The 22,270-nt window shown below is 39.6% G+C and overlaps 1 protein-coding gene across 1 annotated transcript in view; it reads left to right on the top strand.

Annotated features, from left to right (window-relative positions):
* nudcd1 (NudC domain containing 1) overlaps nucleotides 1-21,679 on the top strand; it is a 44,906-nt gene extending 23,227 nt beyond the window's left edge. Inside the window, exons 7-10 of the mRNA XM_054606290.1 lie at nucleotides 4,554-4,698; nucleotides 5,486-5,611; nucleotides 15,977-16,136; nucleotides 20,609-21,679. Of these exons, the coding sequence (XP_054462265.1) occupies nucleotides 4,554-4,698; nucleotides 5,486-5,611; nucleotides 15,977-16,136; nucleotides 20,609-20,898 (721 nt within the window). The 3' untranslated portion in view covers nucleotides 20,899-21,679. The remainder of the gene's footprint in view (nucleotides 1-4,553; nucleotides 4,699-5,485; nucleotides 5,612-15,976; nucleotides 16,137-20,608) is intronic.
* The last annotated feature ends 591 nt before the right edge of the window (nucleotides 21,680-22,270 follow it).

The following is a 22,270-nucleotide window of genomic DNA, read 5'->3' as shown; positions in this document are numbered from 1 at the left end:
GTGTGTGTGTGATTGAGAGAGCATGCCTGCGTCTGTTACTCGTTGTGTGCAGAAAGAAAAAAATCTAAGAATAATGTTGTTCAGATAGGAGGCTGTGAGGCGGACATGAGTGTTTTATCGAGCACTTTTTATTTATTTTTTCATTGAGAATTATTTGAGCTTCTCCCTGCTTACGTATCAGAGGTATATTGTACTGACACGCTGCCGCTTTGTGGTTGATAATTCCATACAGTGGCCCTTTCTCTTTGAATGCTATTTGGGTGTGCTGCTGTGTGCATCAAGATGCTCTTTTAAGCTGTGAATATTTCAGAAAATAACACTTTCATACTGGCTGTTGACTTTGGTTTTCCATCGACACTCAAATTACATTATGGTAGCCAATATTAAATAGAGGGTTTGATTTGTTTCCTAGATGGAAATCTAGCTGGGAGAAGTGCGTGCGTGCGTGCATGAGTGAGTGCGTGTGTGTGTGTGCACAGACTGGATGTCCTTCTACAATGTAAATACCTAAAAGAAGACACTCCTATTGTTTGTATTGAACATGTTTTTCCATACGAATGGATTATGCTCTTTGTAGACAGACAGCTGAGCACCACCCTGCTTTCCTTTGTAGAGAGCTGAATTAAGAAGCTGCCCTTTGTGTCTCTTCCATATCTCTTTCCATAATATAGACCCACTTTCAATACATACAGCAGCACAATCTATTATGAATGATATTTGCATCTCAAGCAGTGTTTGCATTTTTAGATTGAGGCTGGAACTTTAGAGCAACGTGTCATGTTGAAGTAGCAAGTAGGTTCACTTTTCTTATGCTTTAAAAATACTATTTTCTGCTCGTAGGAGTGAAACCCAAAGTGTTTTCAGTACATCTCTTAGGTCATTAAGAGATGATTAGCACCCATAAAGTCCAGTAGAGGGCCCCGCCTGTAATCAGGGTTACAATATAATAACCTTTTTTTGAGCTATTGATAACTTGATTACCTCCTAATGCTGAAAGCTAAACTGAAATAATTTGATACTGGATTCAGGTCTAATATAAACAAGTTCCCAAGGTTCAACTACACGTTCCTGGACCATTTTGAGTCCGACATGTAGCACAACAAGGAGCATCTCCTTAAAAGTTTGAGTTAAGCAACAGGATGAAAGCTTTCATTTCAACACATTTTTAGCTCAGTCGACTGCAAATGCTTCACATGCCGTGTTTTGAGATTGCAGAGCCTTATCTGGACTTCTATACCCAGGACAGATTGTGTTATTTATTGGTTTACATATCACAGGAATAAACTCAATTTTTATGGCTCTTTTCTAAACACAAGATGTTTTAAACAAAGATGAAAAGAGAAAGAGGAAGATAGAAGATGAGGGAAAAAAGGTGTATAAGCCATAAATTAAATTATTTCAATATCATTAAGACGCTAGAACATACTGTTAACTTGGATACATTTAAGTAATTATTACTTAGTTTGTGTTCTGATTTTTCTCACTTCACACTTCACTTCTAATAGTTTGCACATGTGCTGTACCGTGACGCACTTACAAAGGTACATTCAGCCCTATTCAGTGGACCATAATGCATTGGAGAGTAAATGATACATTCATTACTAGAAAACAAGATAAAGCACCAACAGACAGTGGTTCATTATGCTCTCCTTGCTTAATGGAAAACTTCAATTATTGCACTTTGACTGAATAAACTCAGAACCTGTGACGAACACAGGGAGATTAAATATTTCTGGGAAAAATGCACGTATGCAAACCTATCATGTAAAACAAGAAAAGAAAGAAAATGTTATTCTGATTTTATTCTAATGAATTCATTATTTGGCTCGAATTCATAAAGACAGATCTCTATTACCATCATTTATTGAAACAATGAGAGTTAATGAACACAGGCTTTGGTGTTAAATTCATGGTGCTGCTGCCAGTGAAACGGCACCAAGATCTCATGTGTAGAAAGACATAATAAAATAAATATTATACAGATTCCACAGCTGCAACTGATGAGCAGCATATGAATTAAATGTTTGTGTAGGCAGCAATGAATGTAAGTGAGAGCCACTTGACAAAATGAACCATGTTTAAACAATAATTGACTACTGCATTTATTTGATTTTTATACCTTGGAAACAAAACATTTGAAGGTCACCTGTGTCAATTAATGTGATTTATAATTTCTTTTTTATAATAGAGTAATCTGAGTATCATTTTCTCAATCAAATCATTGTTTGGCCGCCTATAACAATATCCTTGAGTAACATTTTAAGTAAAAATTCAAGAGGTGTGTGTCCTTCTGTAAAACCTCCATCTTTTCACAAACTAAGGCCGTGATCATCTTGGCAGATAATGATATTGGAGTTATTTTGATGTGTCACGACTTTAGTTTATATGTCAGTACAAAAACTTGTTTGAAAGACAGAAATGTGGCTAAGCACAGAATTCTACTTGTAAAGTTGCAGGTGTATTTTCTCTTTCTTGATTTAGTCTGATGCAACTGCAGACACCTCTCACTTGCCACTGAGGGACATAATTGTCAGCCTGGATAACTCCTCAAGTTCTCCTCTGACCCTTTTTCATCAGAGCTGCGTTTCAGCCCGCTAGACGGCTCCTGATTGGATGTTTACTGGTCGATTGCATTGTTTTCATTCTAAGTACACCGTTTGCTCTGTGGTTCATAAAAATCATGCTCTCAGGCAATTTTCTGAAACTGTGGAAGTTACAAGAGCCTCTGGTTTCTGTCAAATCACTAAGTGAGCTTTCTGACGCTTAACGTCTGGCAAACTTCAGCTTTTTCATTTACATACAGTGGGGCAAAAAAGTATTTAGTCAGCCACCAATTGTGCAAGTTCTCCCACTTAAAAAGATGAGAGAGGCCTGTAATTTTCATCATAGGTATACCTAAACTATGAGAGACAAAATGAGAAAAAAATTCCTGAAAATCACATTGTCTGATTTTTAAAGAATACATTTGCAAATTATGGTGGAAAATAAGTATTATGGTCAATAACAAAAGTTCATCTCAATACTTTGTTATATACCCTTTGTTGGCAATGACAGAGGTCAAACGTTTTCTGTAAGTCTTCACAAGCTTTTCACACACTGTTGCTGGTATTTTGGCCCATTCCTCCATGCAGATCTCCTCTAGAGCAGTGATGTTTTGGGGCTGTCGCTGGGCAACACGGACTTTCAACTCCCTCCACAGATTTTCTATGGGGTTGAGATCTGGAGACTGGCTAGGCCACTCCAGGACCTTGAAATGCTTCTTACGAAGCCACTCCTTCGTTGCCCGGGCGGTGTGTTTGGGATCATTGTCATGCTGAAAGACCCAGCCACGTTTCATCTTCAATGCCCTTGCTGATGGAAGGAGGTTTTCACTCAAAATCTCACGATACATGGCCCCATTCATTCTTTCCTTTACACGGATCAGTCGTCCTGGTCCCCTTGCAGAAAAACAGCCCCAAAGCATGATGTTTCCACCCCCATGCTTCACAGTAGGTATGGTGTTCTTTGGATGCAACTCGGCATTCTTTCTCCTCCAAACACGACGAGTTGAGTTTTTACCAAAAAGTTCTATTTTGGTTTCATCTGACCATATGACATTCTCCCAATCTTCTTCTGGATCATCCAAATGCTCTCTAGCAAACTTCAGACGGGCCTGGACATGTACTGGCTTAAGCAGGGGGACACGTCTGGCACTGCAGGATTTGAGTCCCTGGCGGCGTAGTGTGTTACTGATGGTAGCCTTTGTTACTTTGGTCCCAGCTCTCTGCAGGTCATTCACTAGGTCCCCCCGTGTGGTTCTGGGATTTTTGTTCACCGTTCTTGTGATCATTTTGGCCCCACGGGGTGAGATCTTGCGTGGAGCCCCAGATCGAGGGAGATTATCAGTGGTCTTGTATGTCTTCCATTTTCTAATAATTGCTCCCACAGTTGATTTCTTCACACCAAGCTGCTTACCTATTGCAGATTCAGTCTTCCCAGCCTGGTGCAGGTCTACAATTTTGTTTCTGGTGTCCTTTGACAGCTCTTTGGTCTTGGCCATAGTGGAGTTTGGAGTGTGACTGTTTGAGGTTGTGGACAGGTGTCTTTTATACTGATAACAAGTTCAAACAGGTGCCATTAATACAGGTAACGAGTGGAGGACAGAGGAGCCTCTTAAAGAAGAAGTTACAGGTCTGTGAGAGCCAGAAATCTTGCTTGTTTGTAGGTGACCAAATACTTATTTTACCGAGGAATTTACCAATTAATTCATTAAAAATCCTACAATGTGATTTCCTGGATTATTTCCCCCATTCTGTCTCTCATAGTTGAAGTGTACCTATGATGAAAATTACAGGCGTCTCTCATCTTTTTAAGTGGGAGAACTTGCACAATTGGTGGCTGACTAAATACTTTTTTGCCCCACTGTATATATGACACATTTAACGTCAGCACTTTGAATGAGACATGGACATGGTTTTTGTTTTTATTTTTATTTTTTTTTATTTTTATTTTTATTTTTATTTTTTTTTTTTTATTTTATTGTATTTTTTATGCTCATGTGAATGTGTCCTCAGCCTGGAGGTGACCCTGCAGAAGCGCAGTGAGGGGCCGCTGTGGTCGGAGCTGGTGACGGGGGACAAGAGAGGAGAGTACATGATGAGCGACGAGCAAGCTGCCCTCATCCACGAGAGACTGACGTTCCTCACCTCAGAAGACTTGGTAGGCTCATGCTTTTAACTAAAAAAGTATTTTATCTGTGCCATCATGAAAAAAAAAAAAAAAAAACAAAAGTTGCCTCCCATACATCAAAATACGGCAAACTTTACGGTGGACCCCCACCCTGTCCAGACTCTTGGGAGTTTTCTAAGCGCTTTTACACTTTCATAGTTTCACTTTTATTAATTAATGAATTCCTCATTTTTTTCCGGATTCATGACTAGAAGAACTGATGTCAAATTAATCCTCAGGTTTCAGATGATGTATTCCATTTCTTGAAATTTTCTGAATTTATTTTTGTCATGGCAACCAGCCCTATTGCAGAATGTCTTGTTGAATCACTGGGGTGTTAAATCAATCAGAAGTATGTGTTTGAAAGTATTACTCAAACATAAAACGTTTCATGAAGCACAGTGTCTGCTTGGGTCTGTTTTCTTAGGGGAGTTTATTGTGACCTGACAGACATTTCTTATTTAAGTCCATTCTTCTAGCTTTTGGCATCCCCCCCTGAGGCCTCTCCTCTCTGTCCTCTCCCTCTTCAGCTCCTCTGAGCCCTTCTCTGTCTGATGTCTTGTACACATCGTCACAGCCGGGTCACCTGAGTCGCCCTCAGTCTCATGTACGACTGCATTTTTAGCCACATCCTGTCTCGCCCTGCCCCTTCGTTAGTATCATCTGGGTCCACTCGAGGCCCGCAGTGCAAATCAAGCCTTTTTACATGTTAATAAATGCAAAACAAGTGTAACCATGGCCTCTTGTCTTGTTTTCCTGCTCCCCCTTTTTTATCCAGAATGGCAACCCTGACGGGGACAAGCCCCCTTGTAACTCTCAGGAGCTGGAGGACTGTGATGGGTTCCCAGAAGACGGCTCTAGTCTCACACGCTTTGACGGAGAATCACTCAAGCCCACTCAGGTGGTGAGTAACATCTTTCTACTTCACTTGTAAACACGTTGATGCGCCAATCCTTTCGAGCCTTCATATTGAATGTTTTCTCTCATTTCTGCCGGCTCCTTCCATCCTTCATTCCCCTCAAGTAGACTGTCGGATGATGCTCACCGCCTTTATAAGAGCACGTTCTTATTCAGCCATGCCCCCGGTGAGCAAGCCAGCTCGGCCTTGCCTTTTAACAAGCCACTTGACCAGAGAGCGCCTCAAAGGCCCAGAGAAGAAGAAACAGACACAACTGCTTCATTTCTATTCACCCCCTCCTCGTGACTCGAATAGCAAGAAGCTGGACCATTGTAGCTGACATCTATTTTTGTAAATGCTCATTATGAGAATGCATTTTTTAGGGGTCAACAAGTCACTTGGCAGTTTGGTTAGAGAGGCTGTTCTGTAATCGAAAAGTCACATGTTCCTATCCAAAGTTGTCCCCCTTAAGGTCCAGGGTTATAGTTTATTTTCTCTGTAAAACAGGGTTGCGCAACAGAATCCAGATTGTAGTCTAAGTTTGCTCCATAAAAATACATAAAATGCTAAACTATGTTATATGGTGGAGTATGCAGAATGAATTTAGGAGTCTCGCATCCAGAGGGAAGAAACTGTTTTGAAGTCTGGTTGTATGGCAGCTGATACTTTTGTATCTTCTTGCCAGAAGGCAGCAGGGTGAACTGGTTGTGGATGGTAGGTATTGTCTTTTAATATCCTTTGCAGGCACCTCTTGTCATCAATGTCACTGATACTTGGTAGATGGGTACCAATGACAATAAAAACCTGTGCAATACATTACACATTACACTGTGCAATAATAGTTAAAAAAGTTAAAATAGTTAAAATAGTATTTTTTTTTCTGTCTGTAAATATAATATTTCAGTTATTGTTGTTTTTCTACTGGGTTTTTTTTTATTGCTTATTTATAATACTTTTTTTTTTTTTTTCATCTTGTCTTCTTCTACTATGTCTCTTGTGTGCACTTTACTCTACGCTGCTGTAAGCCTGCAAATTTCCCCGCTGCGGGACTAATAAAGGATTATCTTATCTTATCTTATCTTATTATGGGTAGTTTTAATCACCTGCTGTAGATCCATCCTTTTATACTTTCTATTGCTTCTCTGTAAAAGTTAACACAAGCTTGGCTCAGGGAATTTTGCATTCTAAAGTTTCCTGAAGAGATACAGCCTTTTTTAATAGCTTTTTTGGAAATGTGTAATGAACATGTCGGTTTATTTGTGTTGCTGATTCCCAGGAACTTAAAGCTGATCATTTGCTGCACCTCATCTCCATTGATGTAGCTCAGCTCCTTTTTCTCTAAAATCAACATCTGTTTTACTGACTTTGAGCAGTAAGTCGTTCTCTTCTCTTGTGTTCTACACTTGTAGTCACACTTTAATCTGCAGGTAGCTAGTCAGAAACAACTTGGCTAAAGAAAAAATATGATTATCAACATTATATATTTGCCATCGGCTGCCCTGCTGGCCTAATATCTGCATTGGTCGTTAAAAAACCTGTATCTGTCAACTACTAATTACCACCAAACATAAATTACAGCTGAACACAAAGTACAGCAACGTATTTTGGATAAGATAATAAAGAATACTTTATTGATCCCAAAGGGGAAATTCACAAATTCACATTTAAGATTCTGACCTGCGACCTAATAGTGGCACTAGATAGTTAAGGGATCACATAATTGTTATAATTTATCCTCATGGTGGACCTCATGGTGGACCTCACGGTGGACCTCATGGTGGCGCTAGATGAAAAGTAAGGAGATCACCAAAGTAAGTAGCTCACATCCTCTAAACACCATGGATACCCTAACCAAAATGGGCAACACTTCTGATGGATGTTGAGATATTTCAGTCTGGACCAAAGTGTTGGACAGACTAACAGACATTGTCATCCCTAGATTCACGCTGTTAGCACGGTTAAACGTCACATAACATCTGAAGATAAACATAGAAGATATTGTCTGGTTTGAGTTAAGAATGGGTTTTTGTGTGGTTTTCAGAATAAAAGAAAGGGACATATCCTCAAGGTAGGAGATAGAGGACTTGTCTTTTCCATTATGAAACAAGGGTATGCTGGCGAGTTGAATAGGGCAAATTCAGTTTTTATAGCTGTAGCCTTCAGTAGGAGCTGTGCCCTGAAGGAGCTTTACAGACATTAAATCTGGAATGCTGCAAAGTGAAACCTTGTATTATTTGTCATTTTTCAACTTGTCTGAAGCATTCGGAGGCTTCTGCTCAAAAACAGCAATTCTTGAGCAAGATGGGAGCCTTTCTTGACCCTCCTCCATAATGTATGAAGAGAAATTGTCCTTCCCTTCCATTATTTGTCCCAAGGTGACAAACAAGCGTCACATGTTGCAGTCTTTCTTGAAGACAAGGTGATCTATTTTCGTTTAGAGAAGACAGGCTCAAAGTTGATAAGGAAAACATGGTTTTATTAACAGATACTTTGACATTAAAATATAGTGTTTCACTCATATTTCTACTAAGAAAGTGAAATCAAGTTACTGCAATATAAACCCACCCGTTGCAATATTAGACATACAGAGCGTCTGCTCCAGATGTCAAGTGACATTAGGTGATATTACTTAGAGAATCAAAAAAGTGTGCATATTAGTTAGACCTTTTCCTATATTTTCTAAGAATAAAGAACAATTGTTCAGCCTTTTCTCCGTCCTCCTCTCTCTGCTCATGTGAGTCACTGCCCGCTGGTAGAGAGAGGACAGCTGCTTCGTCTCAGCCAGCGGAGAAGTTTACATTGTGCCCAAACTTTATGAAGGTAATAAAATAATAACACAGAGACTGCGTAGTCTACACCAAGACGGTAACAACTTTATTACTCCAACGTTGTCAACACCACTTCACTTCTTCCATTCCTTCACAGTAACATTTCCCTGACACAAACACTGGAACACTGCTTACTGGAGTGAACATAAAGTCATTCAGAGCCTTCACTCAGAGAAAACTCAACAAAATAGCATACACTTGTTTGTCACAATTTGCCATTAGCCGCGCTAACGTGCTTGATCTATTAAGAACTTTGAGCTCTTACAAACACTTTTGTGCTGTTGTTTTAGCAGTGGTGAAATGAAACTTAGTACATTTAGGCTACTCAAGTAATTACTATAAGCCAACTGTATCAATCTGCCTCAGATATACAGCTGTTGAAAAAAGTTTTTCTCTCTTGGGAGGTTGTCTTGGAGTCAAAATCCCTGCTATTCTGGAGTCTTTACACTGTCTTTATACACTGCGGCCATCGGGTAAAGGCCCAGTAAGCCTGTGCATTTGAATGGTGGAAGGGAGGGAGGACGATGTCAAAACTTTCCTTAAAGTTGCATTCATTATTTACTTAAATTGAACTTTACTTTTCTGTTATTTAACAACGAGAAATGAGGAGAAAAATGGGTCTTCAAGAATTTTCCTTTTTATTGAAACCATAGACAGTATATGAGAAATGGACGGAGTTGTCTGACATCACCCATTGGTTTGTTGACCTTGGTTTCAAAGTTTTAAATTAGGCATTTAGGCCCTCTCCATCTTGGAAGGATTTACATTTACTCTTTCCCGGGTTAAGTACACTCTGTGTTGGGGCAACTGGAATGCCTCATGCAGTTGTCCAATCGAGCAAGTGGAAAGTAAGTGTGATCTCTATTATGGGCCGATATAATATGATATCTGTTGAAATCCGTAACGTTACTCAACGTTAACGTAGCTCTTCTTTTTTCCAGCTGTTAGCAGCTGGTTGACTGCACAGTCCTGCTTTGCTAAATAACGCAGATAACAGCATAGCAACATTTGGATAAACTAACTTAATCAGAAATGTAGGCCTATATTGTTATACATTCACATGCGTGCTTTTCAGATTAATCACAGTGACTCACTAGCACAGTCCTGCTTTTACAGCAGCTAACAGCTAATGTACGGAGGTTTGTTTCAGTTACAATATGTTGCTTTCAAGCTACAAAATGTATAGCTGAACTTAAAGCTTAACATAAAGCCCTGTCTTGGATTTTGGCCAATGCCATCTTGGTTTATTTTGCAACCAGTGAGCGGAAGCGTACATGCTGCCCTAAAGCATACTCTGCTTTATGGTCTATTTGACTATAAATGGACCATAATTTATGATATCACGACAATATCTGTGAATGTCAAATAATGAGGGATTACTTTTCTATATTTCATACGCTATTTGTGATTTTTGGCGTAGATCATATATTTTGTTATAAAGCTATGCATTTGATGCCTGATTTGAATGTTGATTACAATTATAATGCAACCGTTACCAACAGTCCAAGCTTCAAAGCCTTTGGGGTAGCCTTCGTACTGGTATCATCATTTTATTTTTATACCCAGCCCCTAATGTTGACGCATATTTTTTTGTCAGTTTACATTCAAATGAAGGGGTTACTTATTTGTCTTATGCGACAAGACATTTAACGAGTCTCTTGACATTATACATGACACATGTTCCCTGCAACTGTGGATTGCATTCTGTGATATACGAGAGGCAGATTAATGGCACGGTTGCAGATTTATAGGAACAGATCACATGCATGTGTGCATTGCGTTATACGAGTTACGTAACTTGACGATTTGTTTGTGAATACTTATGATACTGTGTTAGCACCATAGAAACCCTGGAATAATGAGCATGAAGCAAATGTTTTTTCTTTTAGTAAAGCGGATATGTAGCATTTTGAAAAAGCTCTATTCATTTGTGGGCATTAGTGTATGTCCATCACCGGTACTCCCCTTTCAGTTCCTCTTGTTTCATTTGCACAAATTAATTTACAGTTAAGAATTCCCCCATCGCCAAAACTCTCACAGCAGTCAGAAATAAACCCTTTCACCCTGTGATGAAAGGCTAATGAGTATTGGATGTAAGGTGCAGTGGTTATGCCCAGGCTGGGATGTAGGGCTTTTGCGAATACAATGTTTCTCCCTCCATTTACTCTGCAAATAGTGCAGCCATGCAAGCTGCTGCCCTTAAATAAGCTGGAGTGTAATGAAACCTGTACCATCAGCCCTTATAAAGGACAGTTTTTTTCCACGTGTGTGAACATGTGAGTGTATACAGGTGTGTGTGGATGTTAGCCTGCGTTTATCCGTATCTCATCCAGGGAGCCTTACCTTTTCTATTCACCACTTCCCTCCCTCATTGTATCCGCCTTAATGCTTCAGTCGCTCGCCTGCCCACCAGGACATACGCTTTTCTTTTTTATAATAAATCCTTTCAGCTTGAAATTGTGGCACCTTTGTAGATATGCCTCTCTTTGGTTGCTATTCCAGTGTGCGTTCCCCAGGGGGAACCTGAGTCATATCCGCTAGCCATATCTGTAATACCTTCACAATGGTATCTGTACATCTGGTAACTGTATTTGGTGCAGGCTTTGATGCTTTATTTCGAAAACAAGATTAAGGAAACTGTTGAAAATGTTTCCTACAATCCCTGATAACACCATGGAAATAGTAAATATAGAGATATTGTATGTTGAAAAGCAGAAAATTAAGTTATTACTTAAAATGATGTGTTATAGCCACTTTAGAGGCATCAGTCTGCGGATGTAAATGACGGTCCACCAGGACTTTTTTGTCAGGACTGACAAATTTACAACTATTGAATGGATTGCCAGTGTTTGCTAAACAGTTGACTAAAAGTTGACTAAAATATGATGTATTAAGAAGTATATAGCCTTATTATTAAGTATATTAAGTAGTTAAGATAAGTTCCACATTTACCAGTTCTAACATTAAAGTGATGAACACATTAATGCATTAAAAATGATCATTTCTGTGTTGATTCTTTATGAAAGTATGGATTGCCATGAAATTTGGTGCAGTGGAAGCCCTCTGTTTGAAACAGTGACGACGTGGTGCTGCTTGGCTTTCGCTAATAACTCCAATGTGTGAAGATAATGTGAAGCGTGTCTCTTTCATGGCGTCGGCACTGTCGACCAGGACAGGTGTGAATCCACAATCCACAGCAGAGCGCAGACGGCATCTCTGAAACCTCCTCTGCTTTTTCTCTAAAATATAGAATGATGCTTTGAAATAATCGGGTTTCTGCCCTTTGGATTCTAGAGAGTGACACAAATGAAATGCGAAACCCATGAGATATCAAGGGACGAGGGAAAGCGATTTACAATGGTGTATTAATGATCACATACCAGACTGAATGATATTTGTTCAGTGTCTCGGGCAAGAGAGAGGCTAAACAAAAAAGGATCCGTCCTCTGGCTGCGAAGGCGAGCGAGCAGCAGCCTTACAGGAACATGACGGAAGCTGTGGTGATGATGATGACAGATTGTTGGCATTTCAGCTGTTATTACAGACATCTGGCCTCTGTTTATGGATACATTTTCTTTTGAGTGCCAATCTCTCACTTCCTGTCCTTCAAATGCAAAAGAAAAGAGCATCCACTAGAAGCTTTTTTCAGACCGGGGACAGGTAATTCATTCTGAGTATTTGTCCATACAGTGTCCAACTGTAGTACTTCATATTGTGTACATGACTCATGCAACCCATACAACAAGACAATGTATAGTATCTTGAAAAACAATTCTCAGCAGAAATTTCAACCACATCTCATGGCCAACAATTTCATACCCAAACATTACTGTTTAAATGATAAGAGCCATATAAAATCGTAAGCAACTTTAATGGACTAGTCAACTCATCACTCGCATCCCTAACGACAACTGAGAAACCCTGTCTGCTGAGGAAGGCCATTGGATATGGTTGAAAAAAGAAGATAACTTTATTGCTTCTTTTGACGGAAATTTCTTCCCCTTTACACACAAACGAACGTCGAGCCCGAAATACACGCATGTACACACAGGATCTCTAGACACTCATTGTTATGGAGAGATGTTAGAGTGTCTTGCCCATGGGCACTTCGGCAGTACCCAGGAGGGGGTCCACACCTGTCAACGCTGTCCGCCCAAATAGATAGCTACTGTTGTCTCCAAAATCCTGATTCACATACCGGGAATCGATCCCGGGCTGCTTCGGCAGAAACCAGTAATCCTAACCCTATACCATATGGTAGACCATGTCTAAAAACGAAGCTGATAAAGGGGACTTGTATAAGAGGGACACTACAATATGATTTTGTTATTAAATCGAGTAACTATAAAGAAAGATATTACAATAGGCTCGAGCAAACTTTGTGGTTGAAGGAGCTAAAATGGCAAAACATGTTCATCCCAACCTGTTTCTGCCATGTAGGTGCATTTAAAACCTGAGAGGGTTTTCACTGTAGCCGGGTCTTTAAATCAAACTAGTCCAGTTCTTTTTATTTAATTTAATAGCATATCTCGGTTTAGCAGGTAACACAGGAATTAGCATTAATTTATGTACTCAATGCAAGTGATTAACCCGATGCTTTGTCCCGCTGCTGGCAGTGAAATCCTTCTCATTCAACAATGGCTTTGTGAGGAAACAAAAGCAGAGAAGAAGAGCAATTTATGTTCATCTTGTTTGGCTCAGATTAAGGTTTTATTGAAGTTTTATTCTCCCCATTGCCTTTCTATTTGAGGCAGAGGTTGTTGGAAAAAGTTTGCTCTAAAATAATGATATAAAGGTTTGATGATTGGATTTTTTTTTAAGAATCTGATGGTAAGAAAGCAACAAAATATCAGATGAAATAGTTTCAATTTTCCAGGACCCAGACCAGGCAGAGGTAGAGCATTCTATTAGTCATACAATAACAACACTCAGTTACTGACTTTGAAATGTCTTTTGAGTTGGAGAACGAAAACAAAATTAGTGTGTTTGAGCGTCTAGATTTATTTTTATCTGCTTTATCTGGCTGAGAGTTAGGTCTGCTGCCAAAAGTTCTCAAATATCTTTTTCAAACAATAACTGGAGTATATAAATCCACACCCACTCTCGCACCCAGCATCAATGTCGATGAGTAAGAGCTGTGAATAATAATATATTTCAGGTGTAAGATATTGACTCAGATGAATACAATTGTGTCTTTTCTTGACATCAGAGACATAAGTCATTAAGCCACATCTTTGTATTGGTACCCTCTTCTTTCTCTCAGTGCATCAGTGAAAGACTTATTTTTGGATAAAAAAAGACAATATTGAGTATTATTTATTGAGTTTTTATGTGTTTGTGGCATCTTCAACTGGCTCCAATGAAACATTGTTATACTTGTCGTAGAAATTGAGAAGCTTGTGGGGGAAAATAATTTAGTTTTTGTGTATATGTGGCTTTCAGACATTTATTTTCAGTGTCCGTGGGGAGGATGAGCCCCCCACAAAAGAAACTAGTGTGGACAGTGTAGGTATTGTTTTGTGCAGCACAGTAAGATGACACAGACCACATGGAAGTAGATGGATCTAGATTTCTAGTTCAAGATCCCCCTCTCATTTACAACAGTGTTCATTTAAACTACTTTCCACCACGCCTGAAACAAATGATTACTTTCACTAATGATTAATTAACCAATTATCAACCAAAACCCAAAGTTTCGGTTTACTATCAAAGAACACTTCTTAGATTTTAACAACTAATATTCAGCGTTGAGAAGCTGGGCCTAGAGATTAATTGATAACCAAACTAATTAAACTTGTGTTGTTGACTAATTAATTAACTTGGAGATTGTTTCCTGAGGGACATGGGGCTGTTGAGTCTGAGGCGCACATATGAATCAATTCAGCTCCATTTTATTAATGTGGTTGCAGATGTTGTATAGTGAGGATTTTCAAAAGTTAAATCGCAAGCTCTTGACACACCTCTGTAATGTATAATAATAATAAAAAAATCTCAATTTGGAGCTGTGCTCAATGTGGGATGATCGTTTTTTTACATCACTTTAAAATAAACAGATTGCACTGATTGATATGCATTTTTTGCAGCAAAGAGAAGAGTTAAATGAAACCTGCACACACTCTGCCCGGATAAAATCTTCTGAATCAATTCAACAGTGTACTTAATCTATTGTTTTCTTCTTTTTTTGTGGTTTGTTTTATGTCTCACTCGCAGTTTATTGTCAGTCCACTCTCACACACGCAGGACGGACTATATTATGGGCGAACGTCTGCCGTGCGTTCAAAGTTGAAGTGGCAAGAAAATTTGTTTTTAGAGTGGAGGAGTGATCGCTTGCCAAAAGGCTTGTCAGTGCGAGCAACCATCAACCAGCAGAATACGTGCTGGTCTTTGCTCAATTTTCAATGCCTGTCAAGTGTGTATTGAGACGGGGAGGACAGTGCTGGCTGACAGCCTCTGAGACACGTTTGGCAGTCGTATTCGGGAGATGTGGGTTGACTTCGAGTGAGGGATCGGTACGAGCCGTCAGATGTCGAGGAGCGATTATGTCACAGCTGCAGTCATTTTCTCTCCAAAACAATTGGAGTCGAAGTAGAATAGCTTTCGAACCACACACATGCAATTACGTCAAACACATCCATCAGAGTGGAGTGAATGTTGGGCAAATACAGGGACTTTTATGGCTGTTATCACAAACTGCTCATTACACTCTTTCACCAATAATGACCCACGCTGAGCTTTAACATCGGCTATAAACGGTAACCACAATCTCTCCATTAAATGATACTGGTTACCATGTGGGAAGAAACATGGACAAAAACTTACAAGTTATTTTCTTATTAATCAATCAACAAACACAAGAAAAAAAAATCAACTTTGTTGATCCCAAACAGGGAAATTGAAATGTATTTGCAAGATCAATCAAAGGTAAAGGAAACAATGAAGTAAGATTAAAGAAAGAAGGGAGGGAGCAAGAAAGGACACAAACAAACAAAGACAAAAAAAGAAAGGAAGGTAGAAGAAAAGGTAGTAAAGAGAAAAGGAAAGGAAGGAAACAAACAAACAAGGACTAAAGGAAGTAAGTAAGTAAGGGAAGGAAGAAAGGAAAAAAGTAGGAAAGAAAGGAAGGAAGGAAGGAATCAATAAAATACATAAGGAAGGAGGGAAGCAAATATGCTAAGGACAGAAAGAAGGAAGTTAAGAAACAGACAGAAGGTGGAAATGAAGTAAGGGAGGAAGGATGGAAAAAGGAAAGGTAATAAATAAAGAAGTAAAGGAACGAAGGAACAAACAAATACAGAATGAAGGAAGGAAAAAGGAAGGAAGGAGGGTTTAAAGGAAAGAAGCAAACTAAGAAGGAAGAAGGAAGGTAAGAAACAGAGAGAAAGAAGTAAGTAAGTAAATAAAGAAGGTGGGAAGGAAGGAAAGATGTCAAATCAATTCGGGTGCAGGCACACAACATGTTAAGAACAGCTTAAGAACGTCAATCCTTCACACCATGTGATGGAAGAAATGGTCACTAATTTGCAAATTCTCTTCGTGTCTCCAGGTGAATCTGGGCAGCCATCAGTACCTGTTCACCGTGGACGTGAACCCCTCTGAAATGCCGTGTTTCTGCCTCAGACACGACGTGGACGCTCTGGTGTGGCAGCCCCGTCCAGACCAGCCCAGTGACATGTGGGAGCACGTCGCCACGTTCAACGCCCTGGGTAAGAGCTTCCTCTTAAAGCACCTCTACATTGTATCTGCAGCAACAACCCACAGAAGTATATATTACACTTTCAGACCTAACGTGTGATTCACTGGAGATGTCTAGGAGATGCAAACATGATATGGCATTGGGAAGATGAAGCTGGAAAACAGTAAGAACGTCAAAGGTGCAAACAGTTTGCTCGCTGCATTGGATCTAGCTGAAAGTAAACTGTGAGCCACGTTTTGTCACCTTTGTTAAGGTCCCTCTTGGTGTATTAAAGCTGACAATCAATGCATTTCTTACCCCGTAAAGGAATGGCAGAAAAATGATTTTAAACCTACAGTGTTAACATCTGTGTTTGCATTCATCTTTTAGAGTCTCACTTGCTATGCAGCTATTAAAATTTATTTAAAAAAATTAACGCACATGTTAAGTAGCTACAAGGCCATACACCTTGTCACAAATTGACACATGACACCATAAGTGCAAAACTGTGTTTTTTTACATTCAAACACTTAAAAGGTGAAAATGTTGTGGATTAAATCATTCTGCAGGTTTCAGGTGTGTTGTCAAATTGTCAAATTTGACATTTATAGAAATTGAGTTTTCTTGTCATGTGTCACGCTCACTTTAATCAATCATTACTAAAATGAAATGCATCGACTGAGTCAAGTCTGTACAGCATGCTAACCGCATTTCTCAAAATGCAGCTAATTACGAGATATAACATTTTTCGCATTTGTGGGGCCCCTGGGGGCAGAATATCCCAAATTCATTGCGAAGCTCAGACCTAATATAAAAACACATTCACCAATTTAGGTTACAATCGCTTCACCCAATTTTGGCTATTGAAAATTGAGTAAACTCGAACTACAAGATTCTAAAAATATATAATTTTAAAGCTATTGACTTTAAGTCAAGATGAGCCAGATGATTCCGACTAAGGTTCAGGACGATAGGCTGAACGGTTTGTGACCAATTAAGAAAAAGGGGCAAAATTTGACATTTTTAGAGCAGACCATTGGAGCAAAGGTGAAGTGAGGGTTCAAAATGGTGAAATAATTTTGCCTCTAAGCCAAGCTTTTTTTTTTTTTATAATTGTGAAAAACGTGATTGTTTCAGCGCCACCTTGAGGTCAATGATTGTCATTTCATGTGCCTGAGTAGTGGATGGAATTTGCAACCCACCTGCCAATTTTTGCTGCACAAACACTTTTAGCAGACAAAAATATAAAAGAAGAGGAGTACCGAAAGAAAAAAACCCATCTCTGAACTAGAAAGATATAAAAAAAAAAACCTCTTGTATTTTGGTTGACGATCCCTGCGATGTTCAGTGAGAAGCCTCAAAGGATTGTCAAACATGAGTCTTACAGCTAAAATCTTCTTCTGTAATCAGAAGAAAGTCGTAATGCTGTGAATCCCGCCTCTTGCTTGATTTGATTGGCCGACTGGGCCAATTGTGACACTGGCTAGCTGTGCAAATTCTGCTTCTACTAAATGAACATCATGCTGTATTGAAGAAGTCTTGAAACTAGTGACCATGAACTCATGTTTACTGATGGAATAAATCAAGAGAGAAGTAGAGTCATTTTCTCATAGACTTCTATACAACCAGACTTATTTTTGCAACCAGAGGAGGCGCCCCCTGCTGGTCAGTAGAGAGAATGCAAGTTTTAAGACACTTCCACATCGGCTTCACTTTGCAGAACCGGATTTTGTCGCCTGGTTTCTAGCAACGCGTCTCCCTATAATGCTAAATGTTACATTACTCAGTATGTGGAAGTGGTTTAAAGACAGACAGACTGTCACACTGGAGGCCTACTTGAATTTCCATGGTGATGATCCATGCTAACTGGAGTTGAATTATTCATTCTCACAGCTATTAACTTTGTTTACATCTGCTGTCATGCTGCTGCTGTGCCTCTGGTGCTGCAGTGGGTAGATGACAGAACGGTCTAAATGGCGGCAGTAAAACGGCAGTTAACGACAACAGTGAGTTTACTGACACTGCTCATAGCCTACGAGGGCACTAAGAGAAACATATGCAAATGGGGGCATTAACAGACCTCACTTCTGCTCTGCATATAAACCGTCAAAGACATCTGGAAGATAAAAAATGTACTGGTTTGACATCGTCATTTGTCTTTTTGAACACCGCAGAGTTTTACTTGCCCATCTCTGTTCTGAATGGATCCCAAGTGATACTTTCTAAAATGATCTCAGTGAGTCCAAATGAGACTCTGAGAGAAATGAGCAGAAAACATGCGCATTTGAATATCAAAATCAGTTTTGTTAAGGTTCAATTTAAGTTTAATCCTTGCACATAAGTGAAATGAAATCAGCATTTAGTGAATCACTTTGGAAATTCTTATATAGAAAATATATGGTCTCCACAGTTGAAACTAATTTAATTCCGTATATATAAAATACAAAGCTCAGGTAATGTATTTCAGAACAAAGATGTTATTTGAGAAAAATGTATATAGGGTAGTAATGGGTTTGGTTTTGGTTGAGCTGGTCGAAGCTCCACTGAGCTTATCATTATTCTGAATGACAACGTTGAGCAGTAATACTTTTGAAACACCCTGGTGTCAGATGGGAAATCTCAGCACACAGGAAGTAGCTAATCAGATTTTAAGAGTGATAGATAATTAGTTTTCCAGCAGCAACTGAGACCTCCGTCAAAGAAAAACTCGGGTCACCTGCATCGGGTCTTTTGTTACCCCCTTTCTTGTTGCCCTCAGACCTTCTGTTTGATAAAGAGGCTGTGTGCACTCTGCTGATGGAAAATGGTTGAGGTTCAAGGGAATTTCAAATGCCTTAAACTTAACAAACTGAACAAAAAGCGAAGTCAACGTTGCTGTTTTTTATGTGATTTGATTATTCAGAGTCCAAGGTAAGGTCCTCAAATTACTTGTTTAGCCCTATTCAGACAAAAACTCAGAATTTACACCGATATAAAACAGAAATATTATCTGCAAATCCCCACATTTTCGGAACTGGAACCAGCAAATGAATCAATAATCAACATTGTTGTTGATTCAATTTCTCCTCCTCAACTAATTGAATCATAAGCTGCTTTGGCACTAATTGTTTTGGCGCTAATTGTTTTTTCTGTATTGATATGTGACATTGATGGAGCCCTTTTCAGTATATGAGTATCTGCTGTCTCTGCTAAATTAGACATAACTCCCATTGTTCTCCATTTTTGTCCCTGTGAAACGGTGAATATCACCAGTGTGTCTAGCAAGTGGCCCTAAGTCTCATTCGATTGGACATCCCTGAGTGCAGGATTGGTCATATTTTTGGCATATAACAAGAGACAAATTAACAATTAACACATGGACACAGGATGGCAGCTGAGAAAATGTATTTTTCATTTCACTGGGTCTTTAAGACCTTTTTTCATTTAAGCTACTTAGTGTTTTTTGAGAATTTAAGCTATCTTGGTATCTTTTTAATACTTCAATTCTTCTCCACCCTCTGCACCAAGAACAGAAGAAATGATTCTGTTAGAACGGTATCCCTTCTGTTTTATTTAAAGCGTATAAGTATGCACCAGAAAACACATGGTGCACACGGCTCAGCCAGTCCTCTCTTACTCTTATAGATTGGGCACTGGGGTCCTAAAGGTCAAAGAAATGGGTTTATTACTGGAAGGTTGATCCAATAATAATCCATCTTTCATCCTGGGGGAGGCGAAAGGGGGGCGCGATGAAGGTGCCCTTGAGCAAGTCCCTGATAGTTATAGGTTCATTGGTTACTAATTGGACATATACCTCATCGATTTTTTGTTATTCCCTTGTGAGAATGTGTGTGCTTGTGTTCCACTTAGCCAAGACTTTCTAAAAATATAATACAGTATTTGCACAAATATATTGTATCTTTTTCTGGAAAATATGTTCAAAAGACGAGTCTATTACTCAATAAATTTGAGTAATAGACAATTCATTTCTTAATAATAAACATATTATTCAAAACATCAGATGTTTTTTAACTGGTAAGACAGTGTCATACTATAGTTGCTAGGCTAGTGACTCTCTTCAGGTCCGTTTTAAAATGTCTCTTTCACAGTCAGTCACCGCTAAAAGTGTTCAGGGAAACCCAGTTCTATCTGCTGGATAGAGCACAAACCAGGTGGAAAGTGTATCTACGACGTCCTTACCACAGAAACAAACCTGAGACCGCATCAACTGTCAAACAGCCAAGAATTACCACTTCCTAGAGCCCCACAGGAGAGTGTGTGACTGATAGACAAGCTGCACTCGATGCTTTTTTGTCGTTTAAATATTCAGGCCATTACGGTAGATTTCTTCTCCAAGCGGTTACTCAGTCTGGAATCCTGTATGGTACATGAATACTCATTCAGTAACAAATGTGAGATAAGTAACTCCAGCTGCTCTTGTGGAACTGCATTATTACTCTGTTATTACTACTTGGCGAGTCCTCTGTGCGTGTGTCTGATCTGACACCGTCCTGTCTTCCACAGGCTACGTCCAGGCGTCCAAGCGGGACAAAAAGTTTGCCACCTGTGCCCCGAACTTCTCCTACGCCTCGCTGGGCGAGTGCCTCCGCAGAGCCTTCATCTACCGACAGCCGGCGCCGGTAGAGACCGTCCTCTTCAACCGGAAGCAGGGCCGCCAGGTGGGACAGGTCGCCAAGCAACAGGTGGCCAGCCTGGATTCAGATAAGCCCATCCTGGGCTTCAGGGCAACCAACGAGAGACTGTTCATCCTGACCTCCGGTCACCTCTTTGTTCTAAAGGTCAATAATAATTAGATTTGGGACTCTTGTTAGTTTTAGATGTTCATCCCCCCTCTAAGAGCGCTATCATTCCAAACTGGTGATCTGTCGTCTGCTACAACTATTTTTTTAAATCGTCATGTGTACATTTACGCTGTCTGTACTAAAGTTTGGTTTCACCTCCTACGAGTCATCTGTGTTCCAAAATGTCTGTGATCAGAAAGTAAAGAATCATGTTCTAAAAGATAATTTATAGACATTAACTAGAGCTGAATGTTTCCAGGGTAAGAAAATGATCATACCATTTCCTTGAATGCTTTACATCAGGAATTACCAAATGAATCACATTTGATGATACTGAACCTTTCAAAAATATAAATGTCCCTGTAAAGCTCACTGCATTATTACAGGGATCTGTAATGCCATGAATTCCAATTCATAAATCCATACCTTTCTCTTGGTGAATGACTGGTTCTCTGAGGGCCGGCTGACGGTTGGTCGTAGTATTTAGTCAGATGGTCAGTGGGGAGGAGGGCGCCGAGGAAATCCCTCTCCTTGGCTCGTTTTTAACGACCGTCACTGGAGAAATATTGAAGCGAACATTCATTTCCATAAATTTCCATAAAACATGTTTCACAGATTGCGCCCGGCTCCCGTTGCATTAGCTTCAATCTTGGATAGATCTGATGGACTTGGAGCCTAAAATCTGAAGGCCTGATGATTCAATCATGTCTGATACCTTTTTTTTTTGGTGGACGTGAAATGGAAATGCTGCACTTCTCATACATGCTTGGAGTTTACACTGCAGATGACGTCTGACATTAATCCTCTGATATAATAAACTATTATAAATCTTCCTTTTAGAAACCGATAATGAAAGAACGCTCATATTTAAAACTTTTTGAACAGTTCCTCTTAATGCCAAAGTCCAAACCCCCCCAAACACAAACATTTCTGCCTCGCTTGTTCATCAGTGACATTTTCCTTTTTCTATTTTAAGAAAACCCAAAGAAACTCACTCATCCAGTCAATTAATAAAATATTAAAGAGAGACACTAATGGACTTGGAAACTAATGGGAAAAAAAAGATACTTTCTTTGATTGCAAAACACAAAAAAGAGAGACCCAAGATGTCAGACACTGGGGAGAGGGTCCTTGTGGGATCGTTTAAAAAAAGGCAAGAGTTTGAACACGCCAGAGCGAGAAACCAATCCATATCTGTGTCTTTTCATGTCAGCTGGAGGCAACAACAAACAGAAGCCTGTGTTTGCTGTTTGGTTAAAAACCTGCACATCTTCAGAAATTATAGGAGACCTGCTCCCACGAGTTTATTGATCAAGCTTGAAATTGGCGGCATTGTGTGAAAGAGAAACAACCGAGGGAACCGTGCATCAGTTGTAAATCCCAG

This window comes from Anoplopoma fimbria, chromosome 10 (assembly GCF_027596085.1).
Source record: "Anoplopoma fimbria isolate UVic2021 breed Golden Eagle Sablefish chromosome 10, Afim_UVic_2022, whole genome shotgun sequence".
NCBI classification, from domain to species: Eukaryota; Metazoa; Chordata; class Actinopteri; order Perciformes; family Anoplopomatidae; genus Anoplopoma; species Anoplopoma fimbria.
This window is presented reverse-complemented; position numbering and strand designations above follow the sequence as displayed.